This window comes from Abrus precatorius, unplaced genomic scaffold (genome assembly GCF_003935025.1).
Source record: "Abrus precatorius isolate BTA unplaced genomic scaffold, Abrus_2018 Scaffold4, whole genome shotgun sequence".
NCBI lineage: Eukaryota > Viridiplantae > Streptophyta > Magnoliopsida > Fabales > Fabaceae > Abrus > Abrus precatorius.
Window position 1 is genome coordinate 16,343,593 of NW_020874384.1, and position 19,596 is coordinate 16,363,188.

Consider the following 19,596-nt stretch of genomic DNA (forward strand, 5'->3'; position numbering starts at 1 on the left):
TTTTTCGGATTTTAGTTATATTCTTTTTTCTCTTCTCTTCTGGTTGATATTGGACACCAAGCTGAATACGTGTGTGTGGGAATGTATCCTTGTCGGCTGTGTATTTATATGCGTGTGGAATTGATTAAAAGATTGATTTGGTTAGAGTGAAATTGAGTTCGGAGTGGCATAGGAGTGAAACGCTCTGAATCAATAGTTACTATTTTGTGTGGTTATGCATGGTTTTATGTGTATTTATGCTTCATTGACATTAATTATTGGTTAATTATGATTCGTTATGCCATGTTGTACTACTTTCGTTAAAATGGCATGTTTGACCACTTATAGACAAATATTGAAACTTCATCCATAAATAAAGGTTCTGTTTTAAGAGTGCATATTGCAAAATTATTAAATAAAAACATTTTTGGCAAAAACACATCACATTGGAGTTATGTTTAAAAATTAGGCGTGTTATCTTCTTTTTTTTTTTAATAAAAAAATTACTTATGATTTTTAAATAAGTATATTTAAGAATGTTAATTATAGTATTTTCATTAAATGAAAAATAAATAGTCTCATTAAAATAATGATTTTAATATTTTAATATAATATAAAATTAATAGATCGACGAGCATGTAAATTAATTAGCATGTAATTGTTTCTTAAATTTGAATCCTAAATATATAACATGTGCGGTAAATATTAAAAAATGTTTAATACTTTTTTTTATCCTTGTTATCCTATCATTCACTCATCCAGTTAATCTATATAAACCACAATAAACACTATTTACCATATAATCAGATTACCCGGGACTTAAAATCTTGTAATTTTTATGATTGCATAAAGTAATATATATTAGGTTTATATTATTAAAAAAAAGTGGTATTTTTAACAGCTGAAAGATTAAAGTTTTATATACTATTTGAAAAAAAAACTAAACAAATATTTATATAATCAATAAACTAAATTAATGACAATTTGTTTATAAACCAAAATAATAATTGTTAGGTGTTAGAAAAAATAAAATAACTATATATATATATATATATATATATTATTTTTCATCCAGTTTAATCTGTAGGTGACCCGAGTCACGCATTTAAATGTAGTAGGTGAATATATCACTTGTTTAAGTGATATCGAGTCGCTTGTTACTTAGACCAACCTCTATTAGTTTCCATCTTTATATATTAAATTTAAATTTATATTCTTAACTATATCTTGAATTTTTATAGATTTTAATAATTTGTAAAAATAAATCACTTTAATTCTATTTAATTTAACATAATATATAAAATGTTTTAAAATAATAATATAACAAAATTGAATTTTTAAAATTTTCAAAAAACCATATAATCTAATTTTATTTATTGATATGCGTACAGCAAAATAAAACTCACCACTGTGCAAAATCGTCAAATTCATTACACGTTGTTGCTCTAACATAATTCTCAAGTGTCAAGTTCATATTAAGTATTTTATAGAAAAAAAAGGGGTCCATATTAGATACTGGATTTTGACATATTTAAAGATGATAAAATAGACCAATCCGATCAAGTTCACATAATTTAATTTCGCACGAATAAATTTATTAAAGCATTAAGTTTAGATTCTAAATTTTACGTTTAAATTTATTTTAATGTTTGTAATTTAATTTATCTACAAATTAATCCAATACTGAACTAGTCTAGTCAATATAGATATATAATATAAACTTAAGTCAAGTTTAAACTCATTTTAAAGTCTAATAAAATCTAAATCTATATTGAGCTAAGCGGATTAAATAACCCGTTTTACTGAACTCGTTCTATTGAATACTAGCAATATATTATTTAATATTTTTTATTATTAGATAAAATTTAATAAAAATTATAAAACATGATAAATAAATATTAATTTAAGAGTAAAAAATAGTAAAAATTACAAATTTTTATAATTTTTAATTAATAATAAAAATATTGTGTTGATTACCTCAAATCCATCCCATGACTAGGGTCCATATGGACCCTTTACCAGATCAGCCAATAGATAACGTGCACAAAGTGCAACGTAATTTTCATGAAGATATTAAAATGTGACTCTTAAATATTTATTATTTATAATTATCTTAAGAGTATAAATTATTTAAAAAAATCATAAATCGCTATATACATATATATGCTCGTAGAGATCTCGTAATTGGATGCGAATGAATCATGAAAAGGTTAAAAAGAGTGAAGAGAGAGCTAAAATGTGCTATCAATTTAAGATTTTATTAACTTCAACTGTTAATAATAATAAAATTTTATTAAAAAAATAAGTATTTATTATATTTTTATAACTTTAATATAATAACTATGTATTTTTTTTTGTAATATTTTTTTTTTTGATACTTAAACTTAGCTTTAAGGACTAAAATTAATAAAATCCATAAATTTATATTAGAATTTGATCTGAATATTCATGCATAAGTTGATTTTGTCAATACCCACTCTTAAGTACTTTTCGGTGAAATCAACTAATTACTCTTTTCTTTACTTCACATTATTTTTAAGTTTTTGTTAACCCTATATTAAAAATAATAATTTTTTATAATTTTTAATATATTTAATTTCATAATTAAGAATACGTGCAAAAATATTAAATAATGTATTGTTAGGGTTTTTTGTCTAAGATTAATTTAATTTTTTATTTATATATGTATTTAATATCATAAATATATTATTTAATTAACTGTTATAATTATATCTTTTGTTTGTTATGCCTTCCTTTTTACTAATCAAATGTTGGGTTTGGTGTAAATTAATTAAAATAAGTAACATTTAAATGAAATGATAAAAAAAGAAGATATAATGAGATTATATATTAATTTAAAAAATCAATCTGTGCACATAATAAAAACAATAAAAAGAGATATGGATTAGAAGCAATAGATTGGAATTCATCCTAGACACTTAACAAATAGAATAATACGTCTCAAACACCAATCTGCATGTTTGGTTATTCCACCAAAATATTGAAATGAATGGGCAGAAATATGAGGCACATTGGATGGTAGGTCTTTTTTTTTTTCTTCTTCTCTCTGAAGCAATTTTGGACCGTATACTGTACAATGCATCTAATCCAGCACAAAGACCAACAACAACAAAAAAGAGATTATGAACAAGTAGGTTCCCATTTGATTTCTATCACAATAACAACTTATCTAGCTTAAATTCAAGTAATGCCTAAAAACATGTTGCTTAGTACCTAAAATCTACTATTGTAGATTTAATGGGGATTCATATTTTGTTTATTATTGTTGATCTTGTCGGCGATATCCGAGACGAGCTTCTTCATGTCTAGATACATCATTGGTTGAAAAGGAGGCTTCATATTCTGAAATAAAATAATAATAATTAAAAACGGATTAGTAGCATTAAAAGATGCTGACAACAATAGTTAAGAACCAATCGGTAACATAGCAACTCTAATTTTGCAAAAATAAAAAACTATTTGATAATTAATAATTGAAAAATGTTAATTGAACATACAACTAACAATAATTGTAAAATTTGATTAAAAAAAAAGTATTCATTGGAATTTTATGACTTTAATACAATAAATATTAAAAAAATCATTAATAATTAAACATAACAACTAGCCATTGTTCAAATTATAGGAACAAGATTTACCAATAAGGTGATGAACTTCTCGCCTCCTTCTTCCCTTATTTCAAAGCATCCTTTCCTAGGCTGGTTCATGGGAAAAAAATGTGTCAGATTTGGACCAATCAAACTGTTGACTTCTCAGCTAAACTGATTACACTATCAAATGATAGATCATACAACACTTAAGAATTGTTGCCCTGCCCAAAAGTTTTAAATTGATATATCATGTACTTTGTATTTGAAATTGTGTTAAAAATTCTGTACTTTAACGTAAAAATTATAATTAATAATATTAAAGTACACATAAATTATTAACAATTAAACTAAATGTGGATCTAAATGCGCTATTAAATCAAAATTTTCAGCAAAAAGTCTCCTAAAGGCCTGTCCCACCCAAAATGCAAAATGAAGTAACCTTCACTTAGGGTAAAAAAAAAAGGTTATATTTCATGTATTACCAAACAAAATTTGGCACTTTCAAATCAAAATAATATCTCATGATGTCCACTGATATACAAAACGAGAGCAAACCTTTTTATGGTTGAATTTGACGGTGATATTACGAACTCTGGCCTCTAGACCTTCTTTCGCCTCTGTGGCTCTTGTCTCGAATGAATCACTTTGCGTACTAAGGCAAAGAAAACATGCAATCTCAGATGTTAAAGAGAGAGACAATTAAGCTTGGCAAATAGCCCAAACAGCAGCACCAAAATGTGTTTATAACTATTTTAAGTTTCAACAGTTAAATTCAATGCCATTAAAATGAAATAAAATAGAGAGTTTCAAAAATTGCAACGTGAATCAAGATTAACAAATAAAGTGTCTCTTCTCCATAAATTACCACGTGTCATAAACCCCACCAATCTTCACGTATCATGCAGCAAGTTGATAACCTTTTTCTCTTAAAATAAAAACATTTGACCATGCAACAAATATTGACTATGAAAAATAACCCAACGTTCATTCTTGGCCATAAATGAATCTTTACACAATAGAACTTACGAAGGACGCCAAACAGAAACCATGCAATCAAGAAACGGGTTGCATGGATAACACATGATCAAGAAATTGTCCATTTGCATTGTTTTTTTTTTTTCATATTACTTCATTAAACTCGAATAACATAACAAAACACAAATAAGCAAGAACGAGAGGTGGGAAATAACCAGTGTTCAATAAGGATGGTGGTTTTTGGGTCTGGGTTCGGGTTGGAAGTGGAAGCAACAGCAAAGGGAGAAGGTTGTTGGTGGGTTTTCTTGCGCTTTGGGGAGCGTAACGCTTCGGGAAAGTATATGGGACAATTGCTCGCGGTGGCTCGTGTGGCGCGAGTGACTCGGTTTGAGGAATGAAGCGTGGCTCGAGTGGGTCTCGCCGGCGATGGATTTCGTGGCTCGGGACCCTTTTTTTTTCTTGGAGGCATTTTCAGAGCAGTTTAGTTAGTTGAAACTTTTTTCTTTTCATTCAACTCTGCTTCAACTTTCCACAGTAAAATAGATATATTTCCCTTTTATGTTCATTCTTCTTTGACTGTTCAGTAAGTGCTTGTTCGCAGAGGGGTTAAACAATATCTTTTGGTCTCTTTTGTGTTAAATTGTAATTGATTTGATTAATTTTTAAAAGTATTAATTTTTCCTAAGAAAATAATAATTTTTTATAATAAAAATTATTACTAAATTTTAAAAATAAAAAAGTATGTAAAGAAGTTATTGCATGAGAGAATTAGATGTGATAGAAATGTTATGAAAGATGATTTGTAAACATTACTAGTATAAATTATAGATAAGTTGCATGGCGTGTTAAAGCACAAAAAATAAACAATTATAAATATGAAAGTTAGGAAAAAAAAAGTTTCAATTATACTTAAAGAAAAGAGGAGAAAAGCATATAACTAGACATAGCACATTGACCAATCAAAATTGACACATTTTTTAATAATAGCATTTTAAGCGTTTTTTTAATGACGTTTTTTAATTAAAATTGAAGCTTTACTGTGATAACTAGCACTTTATTTTTCATTTTAATTATTGTTGTTAAAACTTTGAAATATTTTTCAAAATTTTAATTAAAAATAATATTAAAACCATCTAAATATACTTAGGATTTGGATTTCAAAAAAGAAAGAAAGAAATGACAAAGATATAAGTTTTTATGAAGCTGTAAATATTTAACTGTATATTTGTTTAAGTTGTCGCACAAGGTCAACAATATTTTCTTAAATAAACTAACGGAAGTTATTGAATTTTGTAAAAAGAAGCATGCTTCTTTAATGCAATTCATTACTTAATGAGAAGAGTCTAAAATGAAAGATCAATATATATATATTATTCATTAAAAAAAAAAATTTTAAAAATATTATATTAACGTTAGTTTGTTCTGTTGTGTTATGTCTGAATAGCATCAAATAGTGAGTATTCAGAAATCATATGATCAAGAAACTTGCTCGTCAACCAGATTGCGTACTCATCTACATTTTCTTCTAATTTCTTCATCCAACTTGAATAAAAATACAAAACATAATTAGAAAAAGAGCTAAATAAACAAATCTTCATAAAATTATCATACCAGTGATTTTGCGTTTGGAATTGGAGGAAAATGAGAACCTTCGTGGCTGCTGATTTTGCGTGTTATGACGGCTAAATTTGCTTCGGACTTTGCAACAGATTTAGCATCAGACTGATTGACCCTTATCTATTCCCCTTGAGTAGCCATCATTGACAAGCAAGTTGTGGTTTGAGATTGAGCCATTGTTGAATATGACAGAGAAATCTTAAATCTTAAGATTGTTTATGATCTTACAAAACATTATTCTTATTTTTATGACTTCAACAATGCAATACATCTAATAGCATAAAATAAAAACAGCAGTGTTTGGTTAGCCAGGGCCCACTTTTGGAATGTCATAATGCTCACTAAGATTGGCCAGATATTGATTGAACTGATGAATCCTATCTCTATGAGACATGCTTGCCATCTTTGCCAGCCTTTGAAACTCAAGTTTGTGTGTCTGCTGGAGAAATCGCCTCTCAGCTGGAGTAAGATGATCATCATATGATGCACCATTTTCATTGCCACCATATTTGTCGGTCTCATTTATGCTATCTTCATGGTCATCCGTTGACATGTTTCCATCTAACATCTCCAAAATGAAGAAAATACGATTAATAAAAGATTTTTTAAAAGAGAGCAAAAACTGCAGCGGAACATGAATTGCCTAACGATACTCAACACCTTTAGAGATAAAAAAACTCCACAAGTCTGAACTCTATCGCAAATAAAGAAATATTCAAAATTGCCAAACTTGCATATATAATCAAAGAAACGCCCCAAAAATATGCATCGAAACAAATTTCTATCAATTAAAACATGAGAATAAGATCTAAACGTAACCAACATACACCCAAGGAAAAAATTATTGGGCACAGAATCAAATATTAACCGTATTTCAATGTTTCTTTGCCCTTTTGAGTGTATCTATTTTCTGAATCTTTAGCAGTCTGCATCACTTCATCCTGAGACAAGAAGAAATGTTCAATAACCAAATACATTGACTGAAGGGAAATATTGAATTTATAGGGGAATCAAAATTTGACCAAACAAGGCGGCAATATCATTACATCAAATGTTTGCTAAGCGTCATGCTTCCCATTAATCCAGTAACAACTCTCAGCTTTCTTCAAAATGCCTACATTTAATATGATAATAAGCTGTAAACACAATAAACTAACCTCCTATAAATAAATTCACAAAGGGGCATTCTGAATGGCATGTTCACCAGTAAATTTGCACACCACTAGATGCAGTTAACTTATTGATGCCAGCATCAACAGATCTCACCAATGATGTGCACGAACCGCAACACAGTTCGCAGTCCGCTAACTATTTCTTTACATAGGATTATCTTTTCAACTAAATGCAAAAATAAGCACCTTGCATCTTGTACGCCACAATAGTTTTTCTCAACATTATTTGTTACATAACTATCTTGAAATAAACCATTACAAGACACAACTGATTAAGTATCCTTGGATATTTGCCAACACATGCCAATCTCATCTAAATGAAAATGGAATTTGTCTATTCGAAACAACAGAGTGGCTAATATATTTCTTACGTGGTTTCAGCCAAAGAATAAAAAAAAAAGAAGGAAAAAAGAGTGTTAAGTTTACCTGAATTGGCTTCAGAGAGGTGATGATACCTCTTAACGTGTTTCTTCTTCTTCTTCTTTTGAATCCCACAAGCTTTCACGTCCAATGCCTTTCCCTTCAACCTCAATTTCCCAATCACAACGCTGTCGTACGCCGACATCTTCATGCTCCTTTCCGATTACAATCAAACGACATAAACTAATATTGTCCCTTACGTTGCCGTGGAATGGAAGGTTACTGAATTTTCTAGAACTTTTGTTTTTTGGTCTGGATGAATTTTCCAGAAACAAGTGGAACCGTACTTCGTTATTTGTTTGGGCTCATCCAAATAGCCCAATCCCAGTATCTTATATAACCTTTCATAACTGATCCGGCCCTCTTCAACTCTCTTCTTAATGCCTTTTTTAGGTTTAAGAAACTAAGGTAATACAAAATAGAGTATACGTAGAAAGCATTGTATAGGGAAAAAAAAGGGATATGTAGAAAGCAGAGACAGATTACAGAGAACTTAGAAAATCAAGAGAGGAAAAAATATATAAAGAAAATACGCAGAAGAGAAGTGTATTATCCATTCTAGTATATCCTCATAAAAAAAATTATGTTCAATAGATGTTGAACATCTATAAAATAATGAATATTCAAAACAAAAAAGTTTTAAAATTGTATAGAAAATAACAGCAAAAAATTGTATAGAAAATAATCTTTTGATTATAAATACAAAAACTCATTTTGTTTGAAAAAGTAATTATAATTTAAAAAAGTTGAAACAGAACAATTGAAAATGAAATTACCACTTTCTTGACCAAAACAGTTTGATTAATGGGTAGGAGTAAGTATATCCACAGGCTAGTAATTGGCCACGTCACACCTAACGCTGGTTGCCACGTGTCATACGTGCAACTGCTTGGTTGGTCGTTCACTTTCTCCTTTAGCCAAACCCAACACCAACGTTATACATGGCAATTCTCTGCGCGCCATTTCCATTTCTTTTACTAAGATCCTCGTCCAAGTCCACGTTAAACATATTATTCACAAACCCAACAAGAAGAATTCGGTTCCCAACGATGAACCTATGCGCCAAATCCGAACCTTTCTCGGCCTCTTCCTCTTCGTCATCGTTCCTAGTGCCAGAGCAAGATGCTAACGACATGGACCGTGTAGCCGACAACACATTTCAAAGGTACACGTCCAACACCAAGAGGAGTGGCAAGGGAACAGCCATTGTGTGGTTCAGAAACGATCTCAGAGTATTGGATAATGAGGCTCTCTTTAAGGCATGGCTTTCCTCCGAAATTGTGTTACCTGTCTATTGTGTTGATCCTCGACTCTTTGCCACCACTTATCATTTTGGGTTTCCAAAAACCGGGGGTATTTTTATATAACTTATATTCATACTCATATTCACCTTTTATGTCTTTTTTGAGCTGATAGTAATAGCATCATTCATATTCATTTTACTTCTATGCAGCATTGAGAGCGCAATTTCTCCTTGAATGCTTGGCTGACTTGAGGAAGAATTTGATTAAAAAAGGGCTTAATTTGCTCATACGACATGGCAAACCTGAGGACATTCTTCCTTCTCTTGCAAAAGCTTTTGGAGCTCATACAGTAAGTGCATGTTTAAATTATCTATTTTTCAGAGAAAAAATGGCATATTTTTTGACGTTTGTAGCCGTTAAAAAATTATTTTTTGAAAACTCTTTCACAAAGCTAAAACATAAGTGATTGTTTCCTCAAAATAAGCTGAACCAGACGTGCAAAAGTCTTTGAAATTAAAACATGTTAAATAAGCTTGTTCAAATTGATGAAAATTCATGGTTGAAGAGATAGGGTTGATTGATGAGTGTAAAATTGTCAGGTGTATGCGCAGAAAGAAACATGCAGTGAGGAGCTGAATGTTGAAAGCTTAGTCAGCAAAGGTCTTCAACAAGTGGTGATATCTCCTGAGGAATCCACTGGTGTGACAGTTTCAAACAAAGTTCCTAAGTTGCAGTTTATTTGGGGTACCACAATGTACCACCTTGATGACCTCCCTTTTGATGACACTTGTTTGCCAGATGTGTATACTCAGTTTCGTAAGGCATGTTTTATTCAATTGACATTTGTTTTCACTGCTAGTTAAGCATGCTAATGGGATCCAATTATCTGAAACTTGTAGATTGTTGAAGCCAAATGTACCATACGCACATGCATCAAACTTCCAGCATCTCTTGGACCATCTCCCCCAATTGAGGATTGGGGATGCCTTCCTTCATTAGAGCAGCTGGGACTTTGCACACAGAATGTAGGTTTTGCCATAATTTTTGGACATTCTTCAAGATTTCTGCATGCTTTAAAGGAAATTAACGTGAGACTTTTGAAGTCAAGAATTAAAAGATAATGATTTTTGTTCTTTCCTTTGTTTTCTTCCACTTGATATAGGTTAGCAAAGGGATGAAGTTTGTGGGGGGTGAAACTGCAGCATTGAGCAGAGTATATGAGTACTTTTGGAAGAAGGTTGGTTGTCTCAAATTGACAGTGTAGTTCCAATTTATGTTTTGTCACTGTTGCTGCATATGGCTACTCGGTAAATAATGAGTTAGTGCAGGAGTGATCTGTTATTTTTTGGTTGTACTTTATGTTCAGGAGTAATCTTTGATAATGACTAATCTTCTATTTGTGAATTGCCTACATAGAATCTACACATGCTTTATGAAATGAATGCATCACCGCTCACCAAATATGTTGTCAGGTCAACTTTGTATAACCAGTTTGCAGTAACTTTGCATACAAAATAAATGAGAGCTATTTAATTTCTTATGGCACAAAAGTAGGAAAAAGGGTCAAATAAGAAATGAACTCATCGTTTTCAGGAGTCTAGTTTGGGACTAATGCATGCTTAAGATTGTGCATATGTAGGATTTGCTAAAGGTCTACAAAGAGACCAGAAATGGAATGTTGGGGCCTGATTATTCTACCAAATTCTCACCCTGGCTTGCCTCAGGAAGCTTGTCTCCTCGTTTCATACATGAAGAGGTTAAAGTTGGAAATATTCTGTTTTGTGCTTTGTATGATATCTGAAATAATGTGAGTGCATTGACAGAGTTCGGTGTATTCTTTATAGGTGCAGAGATACGAGAATGAAAGACTAGCAAATAGTTCTACCTATTGGTATAACATTGCGTCATTCTCATTAATATATATCTTTATCATATTTCTAGATGGTATTCCCTTATTACCATTTCATTAATTATTCTTAAAGATTAACTAATCTGTCTAGTTGGATTTCGCAAAGCTGCTTTAACTTCACCCAAAAAAGCTTATTTTTGCAGAGTAGTTTTTTTAAAAAAATGTCAATGCTCTGTGTTTGTGATAAAATGAACTGAAGTGAAAAATAAAGGACAATGCATGGAAGGGAAGAAAATAGGATGAGAATAACTTAGTTCTTTGATTTACAGTAACTTCAATCTGCAAGAAATTTTAGTAATATTATAGAAAGTTATATAAAAACAGTTTTGACTTTTACTCCCATCTCATTATGTTTTCTTCTTCTGAACCCATCTATGTTTTTACAGGGTTTTGTTCGAGTTGATATGGAGAGATTACTTTAGGTTCTTATCTCTGAAATATGGGAATTCACTTTTCCATTTAGGTATTAATAGGTTCCAGTGTTTGATGCCTTTGGTGTTTTATGTTTAAAAATTCTGTTGATTTTATACCAGTGTGTTATCCATAGCTAGTAGTTATGGAGTGCCAGAGAGATAATACATCTTTGCAGAACTTTCTTGTTAAAATCAGTTTGTTCAGAATAAGTATAATCTTCTTTTTTCCTTTTCAGGTGGCCCTAGGAAAGTTCAGCACAATCGGAGCCAAGACAAGAATTTGTTTGAATCTTGGAGAGATGGTTGTACGGGGTACTGTTTCTGTCAGAAATTCAGATTATACAGAATTTTATTATTTCTTTTAACACAGACCTAAAATTTGTCACTCTCTAAAGTAATAGTATCTTAGAATTATCTTATATTATATCTTAGGGAATGAGGGAGAAAATTTAAATAATCAAATCACAATTAGTATCCTATATTTCTGATGAGTTGACACTTTCTTTCTTCTATTTTTCTTTCTTTGGACCTCAAGGTATCCTCTAATAGATGCCAACATGAAAGAACTATCAACTACTGGGTTTATGTCAAATCGAGGACGCCAGGTTAACCAGAGCCCATTATTGTGTTCCTACAGTATAATAATTGTTAGAAATTTATACAATATGATTCTTGGACCAAAGTAGATAATATTATATTTTAGTGGGATTTTGAACACACCTTTGTGACTGAGATGTGAAACTTGATTGCCTTTTTGACAGATTGTGTGTTCCTTTCTTGTTCGAGATATGGGCATAGATTGGCGCATGGGGGCAGAATGGTTTGAGACGTGTCTTTTGGATTATGATCCGTGCTCTAATTATGGAAACTGGACTTATGGATCAGGTAGCTTTATTTGGATAACTATGCTAATAAACTAAGTGTGCATGGAGATGTAAGCCTACATGTACCGAATTATTTATCCTCATTTTTTAATTTAAAAAATGTTTTTGTTGAAATACAATATAATCCTTCAACCCGTTATCATTAAGTGTATGTCTTATAAACCACTAGGCTGTAGTGGTACTGCTAATTGAATAACTAATTGGGGCATTGCATCATTTGTTAACATGACTTTGTTGATGAATAGTATTATTTGGACCACTCAAATTCTTTTGCTAGTTTGAGATTTGTTTGTTTGTATTTGTTCATACTAATTCAGGAAATAGTTAGGATTGCCAAAGTGAAAGCTGAAGAAAGAGAAAATGTTGACACATTTGATCACTCTACCTGAAAGAAAATGCACAGATTTTATAATATGCTATGTCCACATTACTAATCTGTTCACAAATTTTTAAACAATGAAAATTACAATCCATCTCTTTGTTCTTCCTGTTCAGGAGTTGGGAATGATCCCAGAGAAGATCGTTATTTCAGCATCCCAAAACAAGTAAGAGGCTATACGGAGATTCAATGTTACAATATATGATTTAACATCCTCACCTTCACTAACATGCTATAACTATAAAAGTAGGGTGCGTTGGATAGTTTTGATTCCTGAAGGGTATATGGTTTGATGCTTTATCTGTCTATTAGAGTTGTGGTGTCATTATAGTATAATATGCACTGATTTTCCAAAAGTTTGAGCTGTTTGGTTAAGGGCTCATGAATGATTTGTATAAACCACATCTCATCACACTAGAGGGCTCTTGAGGCCACACGTAAACACAGCCTAGATCCAGCTTAGCATATACTAAAATTCAACTATTGTTTTGAAGAATTGAAACTGCAAAGATCAAAATTTTGGCTACTTGATCATAGAGGTTCTAACACCATCTCTTAGACTGACTCTCCCAGGTGAAGGTTTATAAATTTATGTGAATGATTTTGTACAAAACACACTCAAAAAATGCATGTAGCTGTAAAGTTGTTTCTTTCAGGTTGAATGTATGATTTGAAAGGCTTGCAATTCAGTGATATTTGATATGTGATCACATTGCACATACAAGAAAAAAATCCAAATGAAGGCTTAGAAACAGCAATTTAGTAGAGTGAACTTAAATATTTTCACTAATTACATTTTTTCAGGCACAAACATATGACCCTGAAGGTGAATATGTTGCATACTGGTTGCCACAGTTACGAAAAATTCCAAAAGATAAAAGGAATTTTCCTGGAAATTTATACATTCGTCAAATCGTGCCTCTTAAGTTTGGAACAACTAGTAGACAACATAATGAGGACAAATCCCTTGGTGCAAGAAGAGCCAATGACAGAGGAAGTGAAAGAAGATGGAATATGAGATAAATTTGGAGAAGAACATTGCAGCTCTTATCATTATAAATTCCACTTGTGCATTCCTTCCTCCAATGGGATGTGGAAATCTCATGAATGATAGCATGGCGTGTCGCGTGGTAGCAGGAGCTTCGCTCGAGTGACAATTTAAATTCATTCTTCTTGATGCTTTTTCTTTTTCTTTGTAGAGAAGGTTTGATCCAGTTTCAATCCTCATTGTAATATTCCAATGGTCAAAGAAGTTTTTTATATAACAAATAAATGTATTCTTTATATAAATAATAAGTAAATATTTTGTTGGCAAATATTTTATTATAAATAAAAATATAACTAAATTTAACAATTGATTTATTTAAATATAAAACTTTACTTTGTATAATTATAAAAAAAAATTATTAGTAATCAATATTTTTATAAATAACACTACAAGTGATATTTTATAATGTAAGTACAAATGTGAGATGGACATCTTTAAGATATGAGTGATATCTTATGATGATCAAGAAACAATAATAAATGAGGCAGGTTCAAATTATATTAATTTTATGGTAATAACTCGCGAATGATTTAATACGTATTATTTATATTGTTATAACTCGCAAATTAATTATGTTCACTCAAATATCATATATATATATATATATATATATATATATATATTATTAAATTAGATTTTCTCCAAACAATTAACATCTAAAATAATAATTAAACTCCAAGCTTTAAATAAGCAATTCAATTTTTAAACAAGTATTTGTAATTTAACTCACGTCAAACTTAAACTTCAGGTTTTCATCTATCGATAGCTGGATTATAAAGTGGTTTTCTAATTTGAACTACTGAAAAATATACTATATATAATATTATATAATTATTTTAATATCTATACATATTTTAAATTATTAAAAGGTACCTAACAATATTTCCATTGAGATATAAAAAAGTGTTTCTCATTATAAAATCAAATTTAATTAAAATATAAAATTAACTATAAAATTTTGCTAGTTATTTTTTCTAAATTTAATTTTCACTCTTGTTTTTTTTTACCTCACTTCTGTTATTATCACATCATTTATCAAATTCTTTCTCATATCTTCCTTTTCTTCGCACCGATTTTCCAAGTGTCAAAATGAAAACACTCCTTGAAAAATTACTACACGTAGGTATTTTATTTTCCGAAAACACCATTTGATATATCTATCAGGTTACCCCAATGATTAAGGTATATGGTTTTCGCTTTTCACTAATCCTAATACCTTCGGGAGGTGAAAAATTGGCTCGCGGATTGAGTGGCATCGAAGTAATTGCTCTTCATTGCACCCCTCATGCTGTGTTCGAAGCAGACAAGAAGAAAACTCCCCAATTTTCAAGCCTTTTCGATTCCAATCACCATTCTCACTCGCCAGATCTGAAGCAACGAGATAAGATCATCCACGATAGCTAGTATTTTTCTCCAATTCATCTTTGTCCTTCCTTGATCTCACGCTTTCATTTTCATTTCTCAACCTTCTCCGATTGTTTGATTATCGTAACAAAATTATCGTTGAATTCACTAAATATCTTTAATTGTTATGGAGAATTTGAATCGTTGAAATTTTTTTTTCTTCTTCCAGGGGATGGCGGATGAGAAAGAAGTTGGGGAAGGTGAGAAGAAAGAGATGAGTGCAACTACTGGCGCTGGGAATGGAAAGAAGAAGCGCAAGGGATTCTTTTCCCGAATTTGGAATGGAATATTTAGGTTACACGGCGATGATTTTGAGAAGAGGTTGCAATACATTTCTAAAGAGGAAGCTGCAGTTATTGCTAGAATGACACGGAGATCCCGATCCTGGAGGCAATTTTCCCGCCATCTTATTGTATTCTCTATCATATTTGAGGTGTGGTAATGGTTAATTATACTTTGTTATCAACATTTGTTGTCAATCATTAATTAATGACATTTCATTATGAGATTGACGTGTATTTTGACCTTTAAATGTGATATAATTTTCAGTTGTTTCTCTTTGCCAACGTGAATATTAAAAGGAATTAAAATTTTTAGCTTCTCTACCATCCAATATGTTGTGTTACGGTGAATTTTTTTTCTGGGAGAATTAGGACCAAATAATCAGTCAGTGATTATTAAGTTCAGTTTTTATTAAGTCGTTTTGATTGAATAGCCAACTAAGTTGTTACTTGGTCTCTAATGTGTGTAAATAAGTTGCTCTCATGGTCCTACTGTAAGTGCTTATATATATATATATAGTAATTGAAAAAAAAAAGGAATTTTGCTTAAAATAGTTTCAACTTTCAGGTCGTTGCTGTAGGTTATGCTATTATGACGACAAGATCAATGGATATGAGTTGGAAAATGAGGGCAATCCGGGTTTTACCAATGTTTCTTGTGCCTGCACTGGCGTCTGCTGCTTATTCCGCATTTATCAGCTTCACAAGGATGTGTAAGTGTCATAAGCTTTACAATTAAAATACACTATTTGCAGAAGCTGTGCTTTTTTTTTAATTTCCATTTTTAATAACGATGCTTTATGTGTATATTGTGTGTTTTACTATGATTGAGGTTACTTAAGTATTACTCAATCTGCAGTTGTCATTGATGTCGATGGAATTATAACTTATATTTTGCAATTCTCAAAATTGATGTTGGTCCTGTTTTATGATATGGTTTACAATTGAAAAGGGTTTTGAATGTATCTCTATCATTAGAATTTCTACCATTTGCCTTATTTTTTGCCCAACAAGTTGTGATGGAAAAGTTTCAAAAGTGAGTTTTAAGCCAATCAACTCCTGTAAACAATGCCTTCAATAATTGATAGAGCCAATGGAGAAGTCTATAGTTTAGTAATCTGTTGAATGAATGCCTTTTATGAATGGATTTCTTCATGCTGTCAATTTTATAGCTTCAGTGCCGCCTGCAAATGCTGATATAAATGCTTGATTACGGTAGTCTTTAAAATTCATTAGAAGCTGCTAAAGTTCATGCAATCATGTTCAAACAGCTCTAATGAAATTTATGTGTGATAAATATGCCATAAGAAACAGCATTTGATATTAATAAAAAAGTAATTTCTTGCCATCAATAATAAGTTATAAAAGCAATGCTTCATAGTTCTAATGATTTTGACATTGGATTCTAATTTAATGATGCAGTTAGAATTTTACATGTTCCCTTCGAAAATTTTTAATTACGATGCATGATTTTATAGGTGATCGCAGGGACCAGAAAATTCTTGAAAATCTTCGAGCTGAAAGGCAAGCAAAAATTGATGAGCTCAAAGAAAAGACAAATTATTACACTACACAACAGCTCATTCAGGTGATTGTTTGAACCAGTGCTTGTTACATGGTTTTCAACATCACCTTTTCTTCATCCTGCTCGGAGGGCACAAAAACTTTTTTTGGGGGGGGGGGGGGAAGGAGAAACGTAACAGAGTTTGATGACATAGCTCCTAATTCTTGATTATATTGAATTTTTTTAATCCATGACATGCATAATCCCATGCTTCTATTTTGTGAATTTTCCCCACGACTACTGTAATCAAAGTTCCTTTATTCATTGATTTTAAGTGGTTAAGCCTGTGTATGTGCTTTAAATTGTATTACCAATGAGTAGATCTTGATTTTATCTGTTTGCAATTGCTTTAATATTATTGTGTATTGTGCTTGTGATCTACTCAGAGATATGACCCAGACCCAGCCGCTAAAGCAGCTGCTGCAACTGTTTTGGCATCCAAGTTGGGTGCAGATTCTGGTTTGAAAGTGTATGTGGGAGATGAATCCAATCCCAGTGCTCCAATAGGGAAGAGCAATGACGTTGAACTTGTGCAGTCCACTGGACTTAGAAATCGGAAACCAATTCAATCTAGATCTACTAGTCCAGGGACAAATACACCGGATTTTGTTGATCAACAATTGGTTGGTTCGGGGGGAATGTATCAAAGTCAGACTTCTGAACATGATCAGCTTGTTGTTGAACATCACCAACCCCAAAATTCAACCACACAAGATGGAGGATGGATTGCACGAATTGCAGCTTTGCTTGTGGGTGAGGATCCAACACAGTCATATGCTCTAATATGCGGTAACTGCCATATGCATAACGGTAAGGGGTCTAGATTTGACGTTTTATGCTTTGGTCCTTTTGCATTTATTGCAGAAATAGTAATAATCGTACTAGTGCTAGTTTATTTTTTTTCCTTCTATTCATCAATGTTAATGGATGAATACAATTTCCAGGTCTAGCACGGAAGGAGGATTTCCCGTTTATCACATACTACTGCCCACATTGTCATGCATTGAACAAACCAAAGCATATGGATGAACGAATCTCTGGTCTTACTTCCCCAAATACAGGATCTGACAATGGTGAGACAGTTAAAAGTGCAACAGCATCTGTAGCAGAGAGTGTAATCACAAGCAGTAGTCCCAAAAATGCTACTAGCCCGGAGATTGAGGAAGTATCAGAAAGTGCGAGTTTGGAGCAGAAAACTGAGTAAAAGGGCAGCCTTTTTTGGTGATTGAACTGTTGGAATGACATGTTTTGCTCCTTGTTCAGGGCACAAACTGACTATAAGGGGAGGAACTTTGCAATTGATTTCCTTGGTTGACTTTGCAACAGGAAGAGTGCTGAAATACTTTATTACATCTTGTGATTTGTGATACATAGATTACACGTATTCCTTGTGAGTTACGGCAATTTTGCCTCTCTTTTTAATTTTTTGTCATACTATATTGTGTCATTGTTCTAGTTTTCAAACTTGGATTGTACCTGAAAGAAATTTTGAAACCTGGATTTATATCCATTTTGTTTAATGGGTTTAAATGACATGCTAATGCCATCCCAACCTTGAACCCATTGGCCATAACTTCAATCTAGCTGATTGGAACTCCTTGGTCCAGTGTCCAGACTGTTTCTGGTATTTTTGTATATACTGTATCCGCAATAATTATTCATTTTACGAAAGTATTAATATAAAATTTCTCTAATGGTGTAGCATCAAATGTGAACTGTTATACATATCTTTTATGCATTTTAGCTCCGGTGAATAACTATTTAGCTATCCTTTTCGTCATACTCACCTGTTTTCAGATTGAGTATTTGTTTACTTGATTCGTTTTTTCTGCAGTAAGAAACTAGTTATATATCTTGAAATATTTTATCAATAATTCATTTATTATTTTATAAAATATAAATAAAAACAATAAAATTGATATTTTAAAATAATGTATTTATTATTTAATAATTGTTTAACTAGTAGTAATATCTTAACATTGTAGTTAATTGTTTTTTTTTTTTCAGTATCCAAAGCTTGCTGTATCATTAATTAATTATCTGATTTTTATTAATCATTGGCCTAAAAATAAATAGAACTGAAGGAATGTTTGGTATGCATATTAAGATAAGATTGATTGAAATAAAGCGAACTATCGTGAAATTATGGATGTGTTTAGTAATACCTTTTAGCAGCTAAAAGCATGTTTTATTAGTTAAAAATTGTTTAAGTAAAATAGTAATATTTAATGAAGCACTTTTTAATACTTGTTTTATTTTTATTCTTGATATCTTTTACTATTTGTTGTTTATCCATTTATTTTTATGATAATCAAAATAATATAAATTCATTTGAATTGACCTGTGAATGATGAAGATTCTAAAATAGAAATAAATTACATTAATATCAAATAGGACTAAATTAAAGAAATAAGACTTCTAAAATTAAGAAAAAAAAGCAATTAAAATAAATAATTAAAATAAAAATACATAATATTTACTGTTCATAATTCATAATTTAAAAATTAATCTAACTCTATATTTATTAAGATAATGATGATAATAATTTTTATTATCATAATAATCTTAACATTTAATTTTTATATAAAAATATACTTTTACTTTAGCATAATGTATCAAATTTTAAAATTTAAAATAAATTAAGATTAAAAAAAGTACTCAAAATAAATAAGTTATAAATAAAAAATGTTCAGTTA

General features: G+C 31.0%; 3 protein-coding genes across 4 annotated transcripts; 2 read left to right on the plus strand and 1 right to left on the minus strand.

Annotated features, from left to right (window-relative positions):
- Nucleotides 1-6,410: 6,410 nt before the first annotated feature.
- Nucleotides 6,411-7,727, minus strand: LOC113865705 (protein FAM32A-like). Its single transcript, XM_027500428.1, has 3 exons — nt 7,614-7,727; nt 7,051-7,418; nt 6,411-6,743 (listed from the first exon to the last, which is right to left on the minus strand). Exons 2-3 carry the CDS (start codon nt 7,157-7,159, stop codon nt 6,487-6,489), a joined length of 366 nt encoding a protein of 121 aa, XP_027356229.1. The 5' UTR covers nt 7,160-7,418; nt 7,614-7,727; the 3' UTR covers nt 6,411-6,486.
- Nucleotides 7,728-8,699: 972 nt separating this feature from the next.
- LOC113864643 (cryptochrome DASH, chloroplastic/mitochondrial) lies at nt 8,700-13,914 on the plus strand. 2 transcript variants are annotated; one of them, XM_027498603.1, is made up of 13 exons: nt 8,700-9,127; nt 9,228-9,367; nt 9,618-9,839; nt 9,918-10,043; nt 10,181-10,255; nt 10,658-10,774; nt 10,863-10,909; nt 11,314-11,390; nt 11,577-11,652; nt 11,876-11,945; nt 12,102-12,225; nt 12,720-12,769; nt 13,408-13,914. In XM_027498603.1, exons 1-13 carry the CDS (start codon nt 8,716-8,718, stop codon nt 13,624-13,626), a joined length of 1,755 nt encoding a protein of 584 aa, XP_027354404.1. In that variant the 5' UTR covers nt 8,700-8,715; the 3' UTR covers nt 13,627-13,914. The 2 variants fall into 2 exon arrangements, with proteins under 2 accessions (XP_027354404.1, XP_027354403.1); XM_027498602.1 differs by having other exon boundaries at nt 8,706-9,127; nt 9,918-10,088; nt 10,658-10,780; nt 10,869-10,909; nt 13,408-13,685.
- A 931-nt stretch (nt 13,915-14,845) lies between these two features.
- LOC113865174 (uncharacterized protein At2g24330-like) lies at nt 14,846-18,591 on the plus strand. The gene is made up of 6 exons (XM_027499566.1): nt 14,846-15,054; nt 15,225-15,488; nt 15,905-16,049; nt 16,815-16,924; nt 17,287-17,710; nt 17,845-18,591. Exons 2-6 carry the CDS (start codon nt 15,228-15,230, stop codon nt 18,102-18,104), a joined length of 1,200 nt encoding a protein of 399 aa, XP_027355367.1. The 5' UTR covers nt 14,846-15,054; nt 15,225-15,227; the 3' UTR covers nt 18,105-18,591.
- The last annotated feature ends 1,005 nt before the right edge of the window (nt 18,592-19,596 follow it).

What these genes read in the sequence shown, in the direction of transcription:
- LOC113864643 (XM_027498602.1), top strand. Translation starts at nt 8,716, where the DNA reads ATGGCAATTCTCTGCGCGCCATTTCCATTTCTTTTACTAAGATCCTCG. An exon ending in TGGGTTTCCAAAAACCGGGG is followed by an intron (nt 9,128 to 9,227) that starts GTATTTTTATAT and finishes ACTTCTATGCAG; the next exon opens with CATTGAGAGCGCAATTTCTC. An exon ending in ATTCTTCAAGATTTCTGCAT is followed by an intron (nt 10,089 to 10,180) that starts GCTTTAAAGGAA and finishes CACTTGATATAG; the next exon opens with GTTAGCAAAGGGATGAAGTT.
- LOC113865705 (XM_027500428.1), bottom strand. Translation starts at nt 7,159, where the DNA reads ATGTATTTGGTTATTGAACATTTCTTCTTGTCTCAGGATGAAGTGATG. An exon ending in CAAAGAAACATTGAAATACG is followed by an intron (nt 6,744 to 7,050) that starts GTTAATATTTGA and finishes TGGAGATGTTAG; the next exon opens with ATGGAAACATGTCAACGGAT.
- LOC113865174 (XM_027499566.1), top strand. Translation starts at nt 15,228, where the DNA reads ATGGCGGATGAGAAAGAAGTTGGGGAAGGTGAGAAGAAAGAGATGAGT. An exon ending in TATTCTCTATCATATTTGAG is followed by an intron (nt 15,489 to 15,904) that starts GTGTGGTAATGG and finishes TTCAACTTTCAG; the next exon opens with GTCGTTGCTGTAGGTTATGC. An exon ending in TATCAGCTTCACAAGGATGT is followed by an intron (nt 16,050 to 16,814) that starts GTAAGTGTCATA and finishes ATGATTTTATAG; the next exon opens with GTGATCGCAGGGACCAGAAA.